Genomic DNA, 19,410 nt, shown 5'->3' on the forward strand with positions numbered 1-19,410 from the left:
CCATTCACTGAGAAGGTCTAACTCCAATTTCAGTTTCTCCAACGCTACTGTTAGGTTAATATCAACCGCCTCAATCGCCGTGTCATCAGCAAAAGATGCAAGAGTGATATTTTCTGTACTAGGAAGATCAGTAGAGTAGAATGAATACAAAACCGGGCCCAAGATTGAACCCTGCAGAATCCTCGATTTAGTATCAAAAAAGCCTTGATAACTGGCTTGACCATATTTAATCTGTGAGAACTTCTATCAAGTTAGTTACGTAACACCAAATAATATGGTTGTGGTAGGCTCATTTTAAGCTTATAAAGCAGACCTGGCAACCATACTTTACCGAAAGCCTGTAGGATATCCAAAAATACCGCCGAACAGTATTCCTTCTTTCCTAACAACTGGTGATGACATCTGCAAATCTATGAATTTGTTCAACGCTGGAGTGCTCACTCCGGAAACAAAATTGGTGGTGAGGAATATCAACCTCCGCTACTAAAATAGGTCTAATTCGTCTGAGGAACATCCTCTCAAAGATCTTAGGGAGATTAGGTAAAAGACTAATCGGTTAATTCGAAGATACATCTTCTACAGGTTTGTCCGGTTTTGGGACCATCGTTATGACAAAATATTTTTATTACTAGTGATTAATAAGTAAATTTTAATGATTTAGGGTAGTTTTCTAATTCCTTTTACTAGTAAGGAATCTTAAAAATGTTTGGCGCGTTATCGATCCCCTTCACAGTAGTCTGATCAAGGTGATTTGCATATATGCAGATGAATCTCTTCATTAGTTTTGAATTTTTGTTTTTGATTAGTGTAACAAAATTGTTACTGTTTTTTATTTTACTATTTTAATTAAAATAGATTTTCATTAATTGACAACTTTTCTATAATTAAGAACATGTTTAAGGGAAATTATGGATACAGTACGTGGAAAGACGATTTACTTTTTAGCCTCCCACCGTTATGTATTGATTCAGAGGATGAGATGAAATAGCAATTTTTTAGCGTGTGAAAATGTCTTGCCTGACCGGAATTCAAACCCGGAACCTCCGAATGAAAGGCCGAGACGCTACCACTCGCGCCATGGAGGCCGGCAACATGATTTACACTTAACAATAAGATAAGGATTTGATAAGAATAAGAAGTAATGATATATTTGTGTTTACAAAAGATAATTGAAACATTTTTAACTAAAAAATTAATAAAAAATGAGGTGTTATAAATTATAAAGATGTGGTCTTTTTTTACAGGTGTCCCCGGGAGCGTTGTCATCGCAGCATTTATCTGTGGGAGATAGGGTAGTTCAAGTAGCCGGTATAGATAGTGAGCGGTTAAACGCGTGGCAAGCACAGGAAATAGTTCAACGACCTGACAAATGCCTAGAATTAGTAGTAGTAAAGGGAGGTCAGTCATCGCGTAAGTTCAGTGATTGTAGCGAATCGATCGCTTCATCGTCCGAGTCAGTACCATGGCAATGGAGGTGCCGTCCCGGATCATCCTCTTCAGTTGATGCTAGGAAAGCTAAACGACAATTCTGGGAACGCTGTAGTAGTGGTCTTCGATCTCGCGATTTTTATAACAGTGTAGATAGTGAGTTATTTCGTTCTAGAGGGAGACATTCCAGAAGTCATTCGCTGGAGAGAGGTAGTTCTTTTACTCCTGTCAGTTTCTCTTCTAATACCGATTTATTTCATTCTTCAGTACTTTCCGAACCGATTTGGACTCATAAAACAGGACGAAGAAACTTTTTATTTGATTGGGATCGTACGCAATCATTTACGGATGATACAGATAAATTATTTCCAGATAAAAAGGCAGATGTGAAACAAAATAGAGAAAATTCTGGTAATAGATTTTATGGTAGAGAAAGTAGCTGCCCTGGTGGTTTATCGACTGAAAATTTTAAAGAGTCGGCGACAAACAAACCTGGAAAATTTCCATGGCATGAAAATCCAGATGATTATAATCCTAATTACGGTTGCCCTTCGAAAAAATTAGATAAAGAGCAGAAAGAATTCGCGGAATCAAATCACTCTGAAGTTACTTCTTCTTTTAGTGAACGAACTTGTAAAAGAACTCATAATAAAAAGGAAATGAAGACGTACGAAATGGAAGAGACATCATCTAAGATTTCTGATACGGATAGAAATTATGTTAAAGAAGAAGAAAAATCGTATGTTTATCGTAAGAGTGGATCAGTAATTGAAGAAACCAGTCCTTTTGGTGAGGAAATGAATCGTTGTCACACTCCAGCAGGATTTTACGAAAATCATCGAGAAGAGTTTGTGAAGGAAGAACGCTCATTTATTGATAAAAGAGGAAAAAGTGTGGAAAGAGAAGTATCCAGACGTAGTTATTCGCATGAATCAACCGTGGAGAGAAACGCTGAAAATACACAGTCTGAAGCAAAAGATGATTTTCACAGCAGTAAGTCGTCCAAACTGAGTAATACATATTCTGATGTGCATAACTCAAACGATACTTATCTTAACGAAACTAATTTTAGCCAAGATGATTCAAAGACACCGACAAATGTGTCAGTTGAAGACCATACACTTTCAGATTACAGTACGGCAACATCCAAATCGGAATTTTCTAACAATAGCTATCAGTACAGAACAAAGCAGAACAAATCATTTGAATCTCATCTGCAAAATCCAAAAGAAAAAAATCAATCGGCTGAGGAATATGACAACAAATATCTGCAATCAGAGTGTTTTTCAAAATATACCTCTAATAAAGATAAACGCAATATCTTTGATGCTCGTAAGTACTGGTCTTGTTCTTCTCCCATTTCTGACAGTAAATTTGTATTCGTTCCTGCAAATAAACCCTTGGATACATCGATAATTCACAATACTAGACTGCAACAGATAAACGAAAATCAACCTTTATCCCACGAAATTACTGAAGAACCAAGGAGTGACGTGCAAGAGATTCGAGAACATCGCAGTACATCCGTAGGGTGAGTAAAAATCCAATTCAACTTTATAAATTTATCAGTTTACTTAAAACGTTAGGGAATTTATTAAATTGAATCAAAATTTTCGCCGAGTTGTGTAATGAAGAATATTTATTATACAGAATCTACAAAAAAGAATATGGTAATTTAAAGTTATTTATTATTACTTTATCTTTGATTTACAGTAATAAATAACAAACAGTAGAGTAACTATTATAGTTTTTCCTACAAGTGTTCAATGGGTCTGTGCCGCGAGACCTTCGTCACGCGGCACACATCCACTCGGTAGGAGCGTTCGACCCATATTTAATCAGCACATGTGGAATAATGGAAGCAACACCTGCTTCAATCCTGTGCAACAAATCGGGTAGATCAGAAGGTAACAAACGCACAATATAAGATCCTTTATAAAATCCCAAATGAAAAAGTCACATGGGGTTAGATGTGGTGATTTTGGAGGCCATTGCAAACAAGCTCTGTCACTGGGTCTATGCCGACCAATCCATGGTCAAGAAAAATGTCATTCAAGTGAGCCAACAGAGTTAAGCAACTGAGGAGGTGCGCCATCTTGTTTCCAAATACAATTCTTTGGTCCATCTTGCAGTTGAGGAAAGAGCCATGGTACACAGCATATAAAAATAAACAATTCCTGTTACGCTAGCTTTGGCAAAAAGAACGCCCCTAAACTTGCCGTTGGGATATTGCACAAAAATCATTTAATTTTGGGGAGTCCCTTTTACATTGTAAATAGTCATAGGGATTTTCTGACGCCAAGATATAGTCATTATGTGCGTTAACTTTTCAATTAAGATGAAACATTGACTCATTACTAAATACAATACTATTAAGAATGTCGTCTTCATCTTCATGCTGCATTTTTTCAAATTGTGAAGTCGGCACCCACAGCGTGCCAATAGGCTTCAAAGCTTGTAAAAGGTATGAACACATGTGAAAGCATTTCCTTAAACATTCCATTCTGCCATCACTGACATCACTAGTTCATGGCTGGCCATTTTAACAGATTTTTTAGGCTATGCAGAAATGACTCCCTGTAATGTTCAATATTTTCTTCAAACACCTTCGGATGCCCCTTATCTTTCCTTTTTTACAAACATCCGGTCATTTAAAACATATTAAGCCATCGACAAATGTAATTATCACTTAGATTATCACAATTAATCTGTATAAATACACCTTAAACAGTAACTATAGATTCACATTTAGCAAACTTTAAAACACAGAAGGCTTCCTGATAAAAAGTCTTTACTAGAATCTTTACTAATGTCGTTGTCAAACAGAAAAATAGGGAATCAATATTCGGTTATACGTGCCATTGAACTGATCTTTTTGCATTGCACTTTGCTTCCAGCATTAAATCATCATGATACCCCCTATCCAGGAGATATTATAACAAATGGTAACACTGATATCCTTTTTTGTACACCTAGTATTAAGTAGTTTTCCATCCCAGTCTTGTGTGTATTTTGTTACGACCACAGTTAGAATTTTAATAGTTTTTATTTTGGCAAAGTTAAGTTGACATTTAAATTTATGTTGGATCCAAAAAAGAATGGATCTTGTATTAAATTGTATACACATATGAGCAGCTACTTCTAAATTTTATCCCTCATAATTTGACTGGGCAAGAGAATTAGTGTTAGTGTGTTTGTGTCCAACGTATTAGTGAATTAGTTATTTGTAAGAAATTGCTGGCCTATTTCATTGTCACCTTGAAGGATTTGTTATACTTTGATTATTAGTTTCACATTGTGCATCAAATATTGTTAATATTAGTTACTTACAGACCTAAGTTAGTTTTATTTATATTTATGTATAGACAAACACAATTCGATGCTTCTTTGGCCTCATAGTACCCTCCAACGAGTCATGTTTTTTAAATACCTTTTAAGTTATTTTCAAATTCTCTATTAGCTATTGTATGATACCAGACAGTGTTTTAAATCATGCCAAATAAATAATGCCTAGTAACTACGATTATTAAGTTTAACCTGTTAAAGTAGTGTTAACTAGGAATAATCTAGTCAGAGAGTTAAAAATTCAGATGCTTTTAAAGTTATGTTAAGGGCATTGTTTATAACCAATCAATAATTATTTTATGTCTCCTCAGTTTTTCAAACAGTCAACTTGTATTAAGTACTTCAGCATAATTTATCATTAAATTTTAAAAGTATTTTTTTGTTAACAGAAGCATTGTATTGCATAATAAATATTGAAAATAGTCTACATTGTGAATTTTATTAAAAAAGAACAACATTGAATGTTAAATGAATTTCACTATTTTCAAATTAATATTATTTGGACTTAGTTTAATTTCTCACCTTCTCCTGTGTTGTGTAATGTTTTATTTTATCTTACTGAACTATTTTGGATTATTATTTTGACTTAAATTAAGTGGTTTAGAGTACTGTGACATTTTTATATAATAATAAGAGAAAAGAATGAAAAACATAAAATGTACTATTAAGTGATAAAAACTGGATATCTCAGGTGTCAGCATACTTTCAAAAAATCTAATATTTTATTCCAAAAGATACCATATATTTTGAGCATTTTTTTTTGTTGAAAGGACATGGATTCAATTAAATAACTGACTGTAAAATATCTCAAAGGTAATTTTTTTCAGTCGTTAATTTCAATTTTAATTCTATTTTAATTTCCTTTTTAGATTCAAGTTCTCATGCACATTCTTACAAGAAGATGCACTATACTACCTATTTTGTTTATCTGTCATTAATATTGTTATTTACTTGTGTGACTATTTCACTAATATAGTCTTTTTTAGCTATTCATCATTTTCATTTAGTGGTAATAAAATTTAGTGCAATATTTTCTCTTAATTATAAATCAAATTTTTTTTTATAAGTTTTAGTTGAATGTATTACAAATCCATTATTTATTTATTGTTGCACACATTACTGCAGTGTATTGTATTTCAAAGAAAACTTGTTAGTTTCTATGCTTATTTATTCTTTAATGTCTGAGTAGCTATCACCTCCACATATCTAAGTGAACTTATATGTTTTATTAATGTGGATTACTTTCATGGTAATTTGAAATTTTCATACCATGTAAAACTGAAATTTTAGCATAAAATGTTGGGAGTGTTCTATAGAGAGTACATACATGATGGTATGTTTATCATTTTGATTATGTTTTTTATTTTATACTTATTAAATGACATTCCGTAACTGATTATATATATATATATATATATATATTTTTTTTTTTTTAAATGTTATTATTATGATTTAGGATATGCTAATAAATTTATTTTAATGAAAATTTGCAAGTATAAACAAAGTATGTTTATAATTTCAGAGTATTTATATAAGAACAGTTAGTATTTGGGAATTGAAATTTTAGCTGTGTGTTGTACATTAATGGCTTTAATGGACTAACTGCCATTAACTGTTGTTATTAGTAAAGGTACAATTCACATTCTGAAGATGTGTAGGTTTAACAGATAGACAGGTGTTTACTATTAAGTTCTATTTTTGACATGCCTATTTAAAAAAAAATATTTATATAGAACATGTTATTTAGTAAACTGAAAACTCACATCGAAATTACAAACCTTTTTTCAAATTAGTTGCAAATTTGTGTAAATACAAATTTGTGTAATTTTATTTTTTTTTTATATATTTTTTTTTTTTGCTTGATATCGCCGCATAAGCTTGAAGCTTGTGCATGGGATATGGAAATGGAATTTTGTAGTGTATGAAAAATGCCATGCCTGATGAGGATTTGAACTTGACTTCCGGATGAAAGACCATGACGCTACCACTCGTGCCATGGAGGCTGGCAAATTTCATTAATTACTTTTAAGAAAGAGTAGAAAAAAGGACTTGAGGTTGTTTATTTGTTTATTTATTAAATAAAATTTATCATCCTTTATCAAAAATGCTTTAATGTATTTTTCAGAAATTAAATCTACTCCATCCATTGAAAATTAATTTTTGTTTTAATGCATATATTTCTATGCCCATTGTATCTGCTTTTGATGAGCATTGTTATCATCTAGTTCAAATTGGTAACACATAAAAATAAGTTACTAAAATAAAGGGACATTTTTACACTTAATTAATTTTTTATGAATCTGATTTCAAATTGAAGTGAGATTTTAATTTTTTTCCAGAATAATTAAATATTTATTTTTTTACTGGACGTATGAAAGAAAAGAATTAGAATGTCAAGCAGGTATTTATAGTAGCAGACAATGTTTACTGATGCAGTGCTGCTATACTTAATTATTTATTTTTAAATAGTAAAAAAATTCTCAGGAATTATTTACAAAAAATAAACATTTAAAATATTAAAACATTTAAAACTATCCATTACCATTTTTAAACAAACATCATCAGAAATTACAGATTAACTATAAAAGCAAATATATATATATATATATATATATATATATATATATATATATATATACAATTGTAAAAAATAACCACAAAATGTTAAACAAAAAATCTTTACTTAACAAACCCTTCAAAAAATTATTTCTAATTGAATTTAAATAAAAATGATTGCTGAACTAAAGCTAATGTGATGTTGGTTTTTGGCAGTCCTAAATAAAAAGCAAAAGGTTCCCTTTGGACCAACCCAGAACTAACCAGAGCAGGTCAGCTTTAGTGGGAGTTCAATTGTTAAAACTATGCCTAACTTTTTATTTTTGTTTTGGACTGTTCAAAGCTAATCTCTATTACTTTTTGCTGATAGTTGCTGTTCTATCTTTTCGTAACTACTAATAGAAGTATAATTTTATACCGTTTAGTGAATACTTGTTTTTGTTTTATAATTTTGTATTATTCTTGTTTTTGTATTTTTATTAACTTAATCAGTTTGACTATATCTACTGATAGCAAATTGTTTATCAATTGAAATATACATTTAGGTGTAGATTTTTATATTTTATTGTTTCTTGAATGTTTCTCCTTGATAGTTTATTTAAAAAACCAGCAAAAAGCTAATTTTTTGTCTTTTTTCAATTTATTTTATGTTTTTTTTTCATTTTACAAGTTATATATTTAACACAGAATACATGTTTTATAGTTTATTCATAATATTTCAATCTTTGCTTTCTTGATCAGTATTTTCAAACTGAAGTTTTGATAGTATTTGAGAATGTTTATGATGCTTAATTTTTTGAACTGTAAAATATTATTAACTGTAAAATGTAAGTTTTTGATACACTGTTCAAAGTGTTCATATTTCACAAAAAAAAGTGAAGAAGATTAGGTAGTTATGTATAGTATCTGTTAACACATCATGCAGAAACTGTGGAATCATTTTAATCACACTTACCATACAAGTTTATGTAAATCCTCTGATTAAAATCTGGGTTGTATGCCAATATTTGTTAGCGTTGTACAATCATTTGTCAGTATTTTTGGGAAGAATCTAATCTTGAACTCATGTTTAGAAAAAAATGAAAACAATACATAAATTAAAGGATTTAGTAAGAAGTCTAAAAAATTAAAAAAATAACTTTTGAAATTTCAGACTAACTAAAACATGTATCTTCTTTATGCTTCATGCAGAGTGAAAAATTTCAAGGATAAAACTTAGCTACACTTTTGTATTGAATATCTTTTAAAAAATTTTCCTGGGGGGTTCCCTGTCTTGCAATAAAGGTTATTGAAGATTGTATTTTGGATTCTTCAGTACTGGATAATTTTTTTTTTGAGAATAAAATTTTATTGAACTAGATGAATAAAAAGTAACACTTGGTTCAGAAGAAACTTATACTGTTAAAAACAAACAAGTTTATTGTAACTAATAATCTACATAGAATCAATGCTATTAATAATTTATGAGTATGAAATGAAAAATAAAATGACTCATTTTACCATTTGTAAACATACTTTTAAATTGATCGTTTTTTTTAAGTAAAATATATAGAAAACAATTTTTTTTATGATAGTAATGTGTATAGCTTGAGAAAATTAGATTTTGAGAATTTATTTTGGATGTATAAATTTATAAGAATGAAATATATTAGAATAAAGAAAGAATATAAAAATAAATGATAGGATTAAATTCATAAATCTTTGTTAAGGTAATTTAGGTTACTGAAAATATTATTCAAATATTATTAATGATATTACAATTTGGGAAAGATGAATTGCTTTATCCTATAAAAAATAAATTAGCTTATTTTCTGATTTGATAATTTAAGATTGTGGTATTTAATTTTTATTTTAGGCACTTGAAAACTTTCAAGTAATAAACATTATTAATATTTTGAGAAATGTATTTATCAAAGTCTCTTTCAATTGTAAGACAGGCAAGTTCTGCGATTGTTATTGTGGCTTGTAAACTGTAAATTGGTGATTTTTTAAAAATTAATTCATTAAGTAAAAACATCTGGCTCATTTTTGAGAAAAAAATGGCCCAATGATGCCAATAATCCATAATCCACACCAAAAACTGACTTTTTTTTTGAAATAATGGTTGCTATTGAATCATTTGTAGATTGGAATCATCCCAAATATGGCAATTTTGCTTGTTTACAAAGCTGTTAAGCCAAAAAATGAGCCTCATCTGAAAAGATGATTTTTTTTTAATGAAAATTTGAATCCACTTTGAGCTGTCCTAGAATCCAGTCAGCAAACCTTCATTGCAAAGAATGGTCCATTCACTTTAATTCTTGAATTAGTTGAATCTTATATGGGCAAACTTTGATTTTTCAGTAACATTTGCACTTACAACATCAACATTTTCTTGATTCCTAGCATCTCTTTTGTGAATTTTTGTTTCAATATAATGTAGAGAAAATTTCTTTTCAAATTTCTTAATCAAGTGATGAATTGTGCTTTTGTTTGATTGATTATGCACACCACAAATATTGCAAATCACATGATATGTAATCAAATCCATATTTTGATAATAAATTTTTCTGATTTGTAAATTTTGTTGAAGCAGGATGATTTATTGTAAACTATTCAAAACAAATGACGCTTAAAAAAAGTTTTTTAAAAATCTATGTCACCATCGCACTTGGTCAATTTTTGTGCTCAATTTGAAAGACCCCTTACATATCTTAGAGTATTTTCAACTACTCAGAAGTAACACATAAAGTGATCAGAAATGCTGTCATTACTCTATTGATTTGTCATTCTAGCTGAAGTTAACAATTATAGCTTCTTCTTTTTTTTAATTTAAGAACTCATGCATTCAGGTTATGGTCAAAGTGCATTATATTTATACATTGTCTGTCAATTTAGTACAAGGAATTGTGTTTTTGTATATTTTGTACTTACTAATTGAACTGAAATATCAATTTTTATACATAAATAGAATAACCAGTGTTTATTTCTGTAATGAAAGTCTGTCTCTCATCTGGAAGATTCTTAGTTCAAATTTGGTCAAGAATAGTATTTTTTCACAAGCTACTAATTTCTATATTTCATTTCCTTCCTTTAGTTGGATGGATACAGGAAAAATACAGCTAAACAAATTTTTTTTTACATGTTATGACAAATAATAACATCCATTTGGTATTGGGGGGGGGGGGGGGATTCACTGGTTCACTAGTTGAACAGATTGCAATATATAGAGTAAGTCAGGATACAGAAGACCCTCTAATCTATTTTCGCATGTATCTTGTTTTAAAAAAATTGCAAAAAAATAGTGTTTTATTACTTGTATTTTGTATTATTATACTAATTGATTGGAAAGCTATAATCAATAACATTTTCTGGAAAAATACAATGAAAATCTACGTAATACAACAGGTCCTCTCTGCCCCATGCTTTGGGGTAATAGGACCGCCTGGTCCTATGTGCCCCAAACTGTAAAGTAAGAAAACACACATCATTTTTTTATTGTTAAATGTTTTCATTTAATTACATAGCTCACTTTATTATATCATTTATTTTTATTATTACATTTATTACTAAATTTATATTGTTCCATCTATTAATTATTTTTCTTCTTATAAATGTCATATATGATACTGTCATCTTCTTCTGCCTCTGCACATGCATCATGTGCCCAATTTTTGCAAGTTTTGTTCATTATCCATTCTTCTGGTTTTGAACATATATAGCTTTCCTGACATCAAATGCACAGATAATTATCCTGATTGTCATCACTTGAATCTTCAACCGGATATATTTTTTTCTTGCAACTCGTCTTAGAATTACGCTTTCCTGCAAGTGCTGTATTAGGCCTACCTTCTTTCCCTTCTTTTTGTTCTGCTTTATTTTTGTTAATTTCTTGGCCTCTATTAAAAGTTTATTAGTCCCTTCTTTCAATTTTTTAGCCTCTTCAGATGACTTTTTTTAGCAGGTTCAGTTTCATTTTCTGCCGCAGGCCTACCTGTAGTCTTTAATTTCTTAGTTTCTTCTATCAGCTTCTTAGCTTCTTCCCAGAATTTCTTAGCTTTTTCTCTTAATGTTTGAGCTTGTTCATCAGCATCTTTTTTAGCAGCTATTTCAAAATGGTGTGTAGTATTTCCAGTTGTTGGGGTTTTCCTCTCTTCCTTTTTAAATTTTTGTTACAGTTATCATTTAGAGGAATTGGCGATATGTCGGTTTTGGAAAATGAGTTAGGCAATCTACTTTCAGTTAAGCATTCACTTTGCTTGTTACGGCTGATTTACAACTGTCTGGATTGATGTTAATCTATTTTCTGTGTTTTGAATTGATTTAGGTTTTGATGATTGATTTTCTACTGATTGGACTGATAATGGATTAAAATTGTTCTGAATTGATGTACTTGTAGATGGTTGATTAGCAGTGTAGGTTACTTCAGGTTCAGTTACTGTTAATGGATTAAAATCTTCTTCGTTAAAAACATCTCTGTCAGAAGGCATTATTCCGGTTCTTTTGAATCCTTTAACTGCTTTCTCCATGGTTGTAATATTGAGGTAGGCTTTACAAAATATCTCTGATACTTCATTAATTGTTATTTGATGGCCTGGGTTATTTGTCATTCAGTTAACACAGTGGCTTGCAAATTGTGCTTTTAGTGGACTAAAACACACCACATCAATGGTTGTAGTTTGTGACTACTGTGCGGTGGAAATGACAGTAAAATAACATTATTTTTTTTTGCTAATTCTATTGCTTCCAAAGTTTAATGAGTAGCATGGTTATAGAGTATTAGCAGAACTCTTTCTTCAGATTTTGGTTTGGGTGATTCGATAAAATGTTCAAGATATTTTATGAAATAGTCACTCTCCATTCAACCTGAGCCATTCGTGTAGTGACTGTTCCAAGCGACGACGCCATTATGAAATTGGGAGACATTCTTTGTCATGGAAATAATAAAAATGGTGGAATATAGTTCCTTGAAGCTGAAAAATGTAACATTGCAGTAACTGTAATTCCTCTTTCATCACTTACAACATGGCCAACCTGTTTTCAACCCTTTAGTACAATAATCTTCGTAGAAGTTGGCACAGTGGAAAGGCCGATTTTATCTGCATTGTAAACTTGCACAGGTTCTAAAGAATACTTATCAATTGCAATTTTCAGAATGTCATAAAGTCTGTTCATTTGTTGTTTATTAAAACTACTAGCTCTGGTAATACTCGTAGGTTCGGGGATTCTAAATACTAAAGAAGGGTTTCGTTTTTTTAATAATGCAAGCCAGTCACAACCAGCTATTTATTAAAATGACTGAAATTATTTTTTAAACCCAATTTTTCAGCAAGTTCATATGCAATTTGTTTAATATACATAGCTGTAAGTCCATAAAATCGAATTTCCATATCAAGAATATATTTAACCAGTAGCTGTTCTTGAACGGCAGAAAACTTCAGCTTAACGTTATCATTTCTAGGGCCTGAGACAATGTTGCATTTTACCCTTCTTAGAAGACATGTTTTTGGTATAGTAAATTAAAGAGAAGCTATTCATATACTCATACCTTTCTTTACAGTATCAAGAGCAAAGGATACTTGCTCCTCCGTCCAGGTTGGCCCTGAAGTTTTCTTTTTATAAGTTTGTACCATCTGCAAGGACAAACAAAAAAATCTTTACTGTCCTTGTTTCTCATAATTATTTATATTGAGGCTAATTTTATTAATTTGTAATCTATTACTTTTAAATATAATAATAAGTAAGATTAAATATAATAAATATAATATAAGTAAGATTATAACAAAAATTTTATTGAATATTTTATAAAACTAGTTCATTATTACATCAGTGAATAAAATAATTTTATATTAATTTTATTAGTAAAAGAAATTGGTATAATTAATTTTCTAATATATTTAAATATTCTCATTGTTAAAAATTGATTAGTAATGTTGAATCAGTTAATAATATGAAATCGCATGGTTGGGGACACCATGTAGACCATGTAGAATAGGGGCACATAGACCAGTGGACCTACGTGCCCCTAGCACGGCTGGACCTGATTGCCCCAAGCCGCCATGTTTTAAACAAATGTACTAAAACACAAAAGAAACAAATCCGCAATTCTTGTGTTCAATATGTTCTACAAACTGTGGAGTTTTTGCAGAATATTTAAAATGTAAATACATTACTTTTAGAAAATATAAGTAAATGAATTTATCAAGGTAAATTTTATAATACTTACCTTTAAATCATGAATTTTCTAAAAATAAGTGGAATAAAGCAGCAAATGACATCCACACTCACTACTCACGTACAACTGGCCTTTCTTTGTGCAGTGACACTATATCCTGGCAGATAGCACCCATACAAGTAAAAATCTCAGTTGGGCCTTTCTGCCCTGACTTCCCCTACATTAGAAGTAAAATAATTAAATTATGTTATTAGATAGAATAAAATAAACCAACTGAATGAAGAAATAAATGTACAAGAGAACAATGTTATAAATCAATACATTTAATTTAAGAATAAATATAACTGTATAATATATATATATATTTTTTTTCCTATAAAATAAGTATTACAGATGAGATTTCTGAGATATGTCTATCTCAAGAGTACAGCATTTCCTGATCAGTTGGCTTAGTATAAGAGACAAAATCTTAACATAAGGTCATGAAAGCAAGGTGTGATTTGGAGTTACTCATATTCAAATATGACATATTTAATGTAATTATTGACTAGAATTAAGTATTAATTTTATTTGTATAATTCATATGTACACAAATAAAAATAATATTCAATTCCAGTGGAGACCTATTCAGAAAGACCAGTACAGATCATTTTTGAACTTTTTTTGTTACTACTTTCTTTACATTTGGATTGGACCAGTAAATGGCAAGCAATAATGATTTTGTATGACCTTGGAATAATAATGACTTTGGTACAAAAATACTAGAAGTGAAATTACAAAAACACATAACATCTGAAATAAAGTTTTAAAAGCAACAATGAGAAATCAATAAATCTATTAAAAATGCCATGTATGAATATGAGTAACTTGCTTTCATGCTCTATATTAAGATTTTGCCTCGTATATTAAACCAACTGATCAAGCAGTGTTACATCTCTTGAGATATATTTATCCCAGAAATCCTTTCTGTAATGCTTCATTTTAGATACCTGTACAACATCAACTTAATTGGGATACCAAACTTTTTAACTCCATTATACTGTGGAAAAATGCAGCTTAATAAAAATACAATAATTTCAATACTTATATATAAATTGAACATACTTATATATTTTTAAATATATGAAATGTATCTTGTTCTTGTAAATTCAAAATACATATTATTCTGAGACATAAAATTACAATCATATATGACTTAAAAAAAAGCATAAATAATATATACATATAAAAAATAGAATTAATTATAAAAAAATAGAATTTTAAGTATATATATTTCAAATTCTAATATTTTTTATCACCTGCTAAAGATGTGTTCTTATTTATTATTTTCCAATTACTATAACTGAAAAAGAATTTATTTTACTACTTTCTGTTTCTAATTTTTTTGTTGAAATCTCTAACTTATGAGATACAACTGTTTCAGTTATTTTCTTAACTTAGTTATGATGCCAGTTTTGCGTATCATAAATTTGTTGTTGAAATGAAGGTCACCAGGATTTTATATTTAGATCTTAAGCCAATGGTAAATCTTTCTTATACTAATTACATTCTTTATTTCTTCCAGTAGTAATATTTTTCTTTTGTATTATTACTTTCAGAAGAAATTATTATAAATTTACAAATTAAATAGATAAATAGATGCCATAACTAAAATATTAATTGTAAAGAACCATAATTTCAGTTTTTTCTGATCAGGGTGCGTCTTAAATAAATTTATTTATATAGATTTAAATTTCTATTGCTTCTATTCTTGGAAAAACAACTTTAATAACATTGATGACCAATGATTTTGCTCTTTCCTTATTTATTTATTATTCTTCATGAAAATTTAAATGATTTATAAATGGTTATTAAGGCGGTGAAATCTTAAGAATGGAAAACAGTGTTAATGAATAAAAAATTAAACCCTGTTTTGAAACATAGATGAACTTTATATTTTACACCAGCCTTTGTTATGGCTGTTACATATGCAAATTGTGTGAGATAAAAGAGGCAGAAGTCAGAATTGACTTCTCCTAGAGCATTAATTTCATAATACAGTAAATCCTTGTGATAAACAGAGTAAAGATGTTACTTATAGGATTGAATATCTTCTTTGTTTTTTATTGTTTGACATCCTGATATGCAACAGTGTGTTTGACTCAATGAAGAAGGCAGAGGGAAAATACTTCATATTTCCCTTTCCTGAATAACCTTGGCATCCCATCACATTTAAGGTTATCTACAACATTTTTGATTCTTAACATCCATATGACATGGGGTGACTATGCAATTAGTCTTTATAGTATTTTACTATACTACAGTACTGGGCTTGTAGTTTTTTAACTTATTAGTTCAAGGTACTACTATAATTTTTTTTTTATTATTTTTTGTATACTGGACAACATTATGTTTCACGTGAATTACACTTATATAAAGTGTTAATAAATTCATAAAATTTTTATAAAAGGATCTGTAGGTTTTAATATGTAAATATACAATAATACAAATACATATCTTGAAAATGAAACAAATTTACTTTTGTTCTTGAAACAATCTTCAGTATTTTCTTTATGGTTAAATATTTCAGTCTTTTATTCAAGAAATCAGTTTCAAATTGCATTCAAAGTGGTTTTCAAACCAAAATGTGAAAGTCTCTTGGTATGGAATGCTTCAGTAGGTACTGTCTAGTGCCAAGTTCACAGTATTAACTGTGCTCATCATTATATCATGTCTTCAGGAGCATCAGTATTTCTAGTAACTTAAATACCGCATTTAATTTTAATTCTTTAATTCTCATTCCTCTTTTAGAATCTTTTTATTTTGTTACTTTCTTTTTTTCATTTCTTCACAAAGTTTATCATATATTATTTATTATATGTACATTCAAACTTTCATTATTATTTAGTTTTTTTAATATCTTTTATAAAAGACAAATAAGCCACTCAATCAATTTGATAATTGCCATTGGAAATTATTTCAACTTATTAACATTTTAATGATAAACCTAAACATATTTATAAATATAATGTTTTAAAAATTCATGTCATAACAACTGAAAACTTATCATATGAGTCTTAAGATTAATATTATATTTATTCAATTTGGTTCAGTTGTTAAAAATTAACAGATAAAAATTATATTTTAAAGTACTTAGAAAAACAGTGGTTTGACAAACAAACAACTGTTGACAAACAAAACATAATCATTTGTTTAACGAAATGGTTAAACAATTATGTTTTATTTAACAGTATTTTAATAGCAAAAATGGTTATTATAAAACACTGAAGAAAAACACAATTTGCTGAAACAAACCAAGTTTTCACAAGAATTTTCTCCAATTATTTTCAAGTTTTTTTTTTTATGAGTGTCACAAATCATTTGGCATATAGTTTCTGTCTCAAACTGATTTTCAAGAGAAAGATGAAATGTATTCTTTTTTATTGGCTAGAAAAAGGCATGGTTACAGTTTTCTCTTCTCTGAGACTTCTTGGTGTGTGAGTCACAAGGATGCTGCTCATATGACACTATAATAAATATTCTAGGAATGATTGCATTTATGTCCTCAGTGTTGGCTTAAAATCATCACTAAATCACATTTTTGTCTAATCATTTCTGGACTTTTTAGCTTAAGAAATTATTATAACAAAGCTAAAATTAGTAAATAATTTTTTTTTTTACCTAATTGTATGAATTGATAGTCCATTAAATTTTTAATGTAAATTATTGGCTGTATTAATAAGAAAGAAATTCAATATGATTATACAAATAATGAGTGAATAATATTATTTCTGAATTTTTATTTTACTCTGCAAATCTAAATACTTAAACGTTATATATTTAATCTTACAATGTTGTGCAATAATATAGTTACAATTAATTATTACTGAACACATTTTTGAATAAATAATAGTGATGAGTTTATTATAATATTTTATTAAAATATTTCCAGTTTATATAATTATTAATTTACATTACTTAGAAATTGTAGTGAATTTTTAAAATTATAATAATAGTTTATTTCTGAAATCTTGCCAAGTTTCTTTTATTTTAAGAAAGATATTAACTGTAAATTTTGGTAACATGTGATAAAATAACACTTTTACTTATATTATTAGTTTTGCGACAAAATCAAAGGTCTGTGATCTCAGAAAAATCTTTTTCTTTGCTTTTAAATTACAAAAAATTGCATAAATTATTTTTATTTATTTGTTAATATTTAGTATGTTTTTCAGCATTAAATCAATTAAGCATTGAATATTCAGTTTTAATAGCAGTTTGTTTAAACTGACCTTGTAATTAACTTACTTGCCAGTTTTTTTCTTTTTGAATTGGTACTTAAAATACATTAGTTTCATAACTGTAATATAAAATTACTGGAACTCAGAGCTTTTGCCAAAGGCTAGTTTGCTAAAACTACTGGATTACTCGGTCATAGAAATTCTTTCTAATCCAAAGGTTACAATCAAATCCAGCTTGGTCTAGTTCATATTAGAACTTAAAGATGACTGTGGCTCTTCTAGTTATAATAGGTACCTATCTGCGTTGATGGTTAACCCAAATGTAGGTGTACACATTCTAGCAAACACAAGGAATTATCATCCTTCAATCTCAATGACAAACTCCAAAAAGTTTTTGAAAACTTTTTTCTCCCTGAATCTTTGAAATGCCAATAACTTATCACTAATAACTAATTTTTTAATGATATTGTTTTTTTCTGTTTTATTTTTGAATATCATGTAGAAATATTACTATATGAACAAATTATTTGACTTATCATTTCAAAATTTGGAAGTGTAAACTGAATTCACTTCATTTTTTTTTCTTTAGTTATTCTAAAACATGTCCTGTATGCTACCTACATGCATACACTAATCACATTAATGAAGTGAAAAATTACATTACAAAAAATTTAGAATACCAACAGAAAATATTCATCACATATTGTTGAAATTCCAAAATTGACTCCATAAGTGTACCTGGTATAATTGGACCATTTTTGTATAACTTAAATGTTTTAAATTATAATGACTCACTTTCAGAGTACTGGAACTTTTTCTTTAATAAAAATATCCTTTGGAAATAATTAGCACCATCATTACAATTAGTTATTATTATTACTTCAGATATTTGTGTCACAGTTACAATTGCACTTTTTAACTAAAAACTTACAGATAAAACTTTTTATTAAACATAAGTTCCTATTTGTTTGTAGATCAATGCAACAGCATTAAAGTTTATTAGTAAAAAGTGATGTTTCCATATTTGACATGTAAAACCATCAGATATCTACTACTAACCGTAACATGACTAGTCAAAGAGCCCTTACCAATTATTTGATCAGGTTATTTTTCACCATTAATTCTACTGTTGGCCAAATTCTATGTTCCCACCTTAATATATCTTTTATATCACAAAATGATGTAAGAAATATCCCTCTGAAACATATATATTTTTTTCCTGGATGTTTAATCTAGTTACTCTGTTGAACACAAATATGTAACACATATTCTTTCATAATTACCCAATCACTTTAAAATAAGCTAATTTTTTATTATCACTTTTAATCCTGCTCAGAGGAGAGAGAATTCCTATTTTCAGGCAATATCTTTTCTTGCAGCATTCTTTCTTTTGTTTACTAATTTTTAACAAAGTTATACCATACAAAAGGATTTCAGTTTTTACTGCAACTTAATTTTCTGTAAAATGCTGATTTTATCATGAACTATCTTTATGATGAAATAATAAAATTATCCAAATTTTTCTCTAAGTAACTACTTGACTTGGCAGCGAACACAATTACTCATTAAATGTATTTATAAAAGATTCTTTAAATTTATTTGTTAATGAGAATGAACAAATTGGTATTGTTCATTCAACAAGATAATTTTTAAATTATCTTGTTTTTTCATCCTTTTCCTTTTTCCTCTACTTTTAAGGATTTAAAG

At 28.9% G+C, this 19,410-nt stretch overlaps 1 protein-coding gene across 5 annotated transcripts in view; it reads left to right on the plus strand.

Annotated features, from left to right (window-relative positions):
- The window catches only part of LOC142322226 (uncharacterized), a 282,710-nt gene that overhangs the window by 18,487 nt on the left and 244,813 nt on the right, over nt 1-19,410 (plus strand). For all 5 annotated transcript variants that reach the window (XM_075361052.1, XM_075361049.1, XM_075361050.1 and 2 more), the window contains exon 2: nt 1,245-2,959. In XM_075361052.1, the coding sequence (XP_075217167.1) occupies nt 1,245-2,959 (1,715 nt within the window). The remainder of the gene's footprint in view (nt 1-1,244; nt 2,960-19,410) is intronic.

The sequence above is a fragment of the Lycorma delicatula genome, chromosome 3 (assembly GCF_047948215.1).
Source record: "Lycorma delicatula isolate Av1 chromosome 3, ASM4794821v1, whole genome shotgun sequence".
Lineage (NCBI taxonomy): Eukaryota > Metazoa > Arthropoda > Insecta > Hemiptera > Fulgoridae > Lycorma > Lycorma delicatula.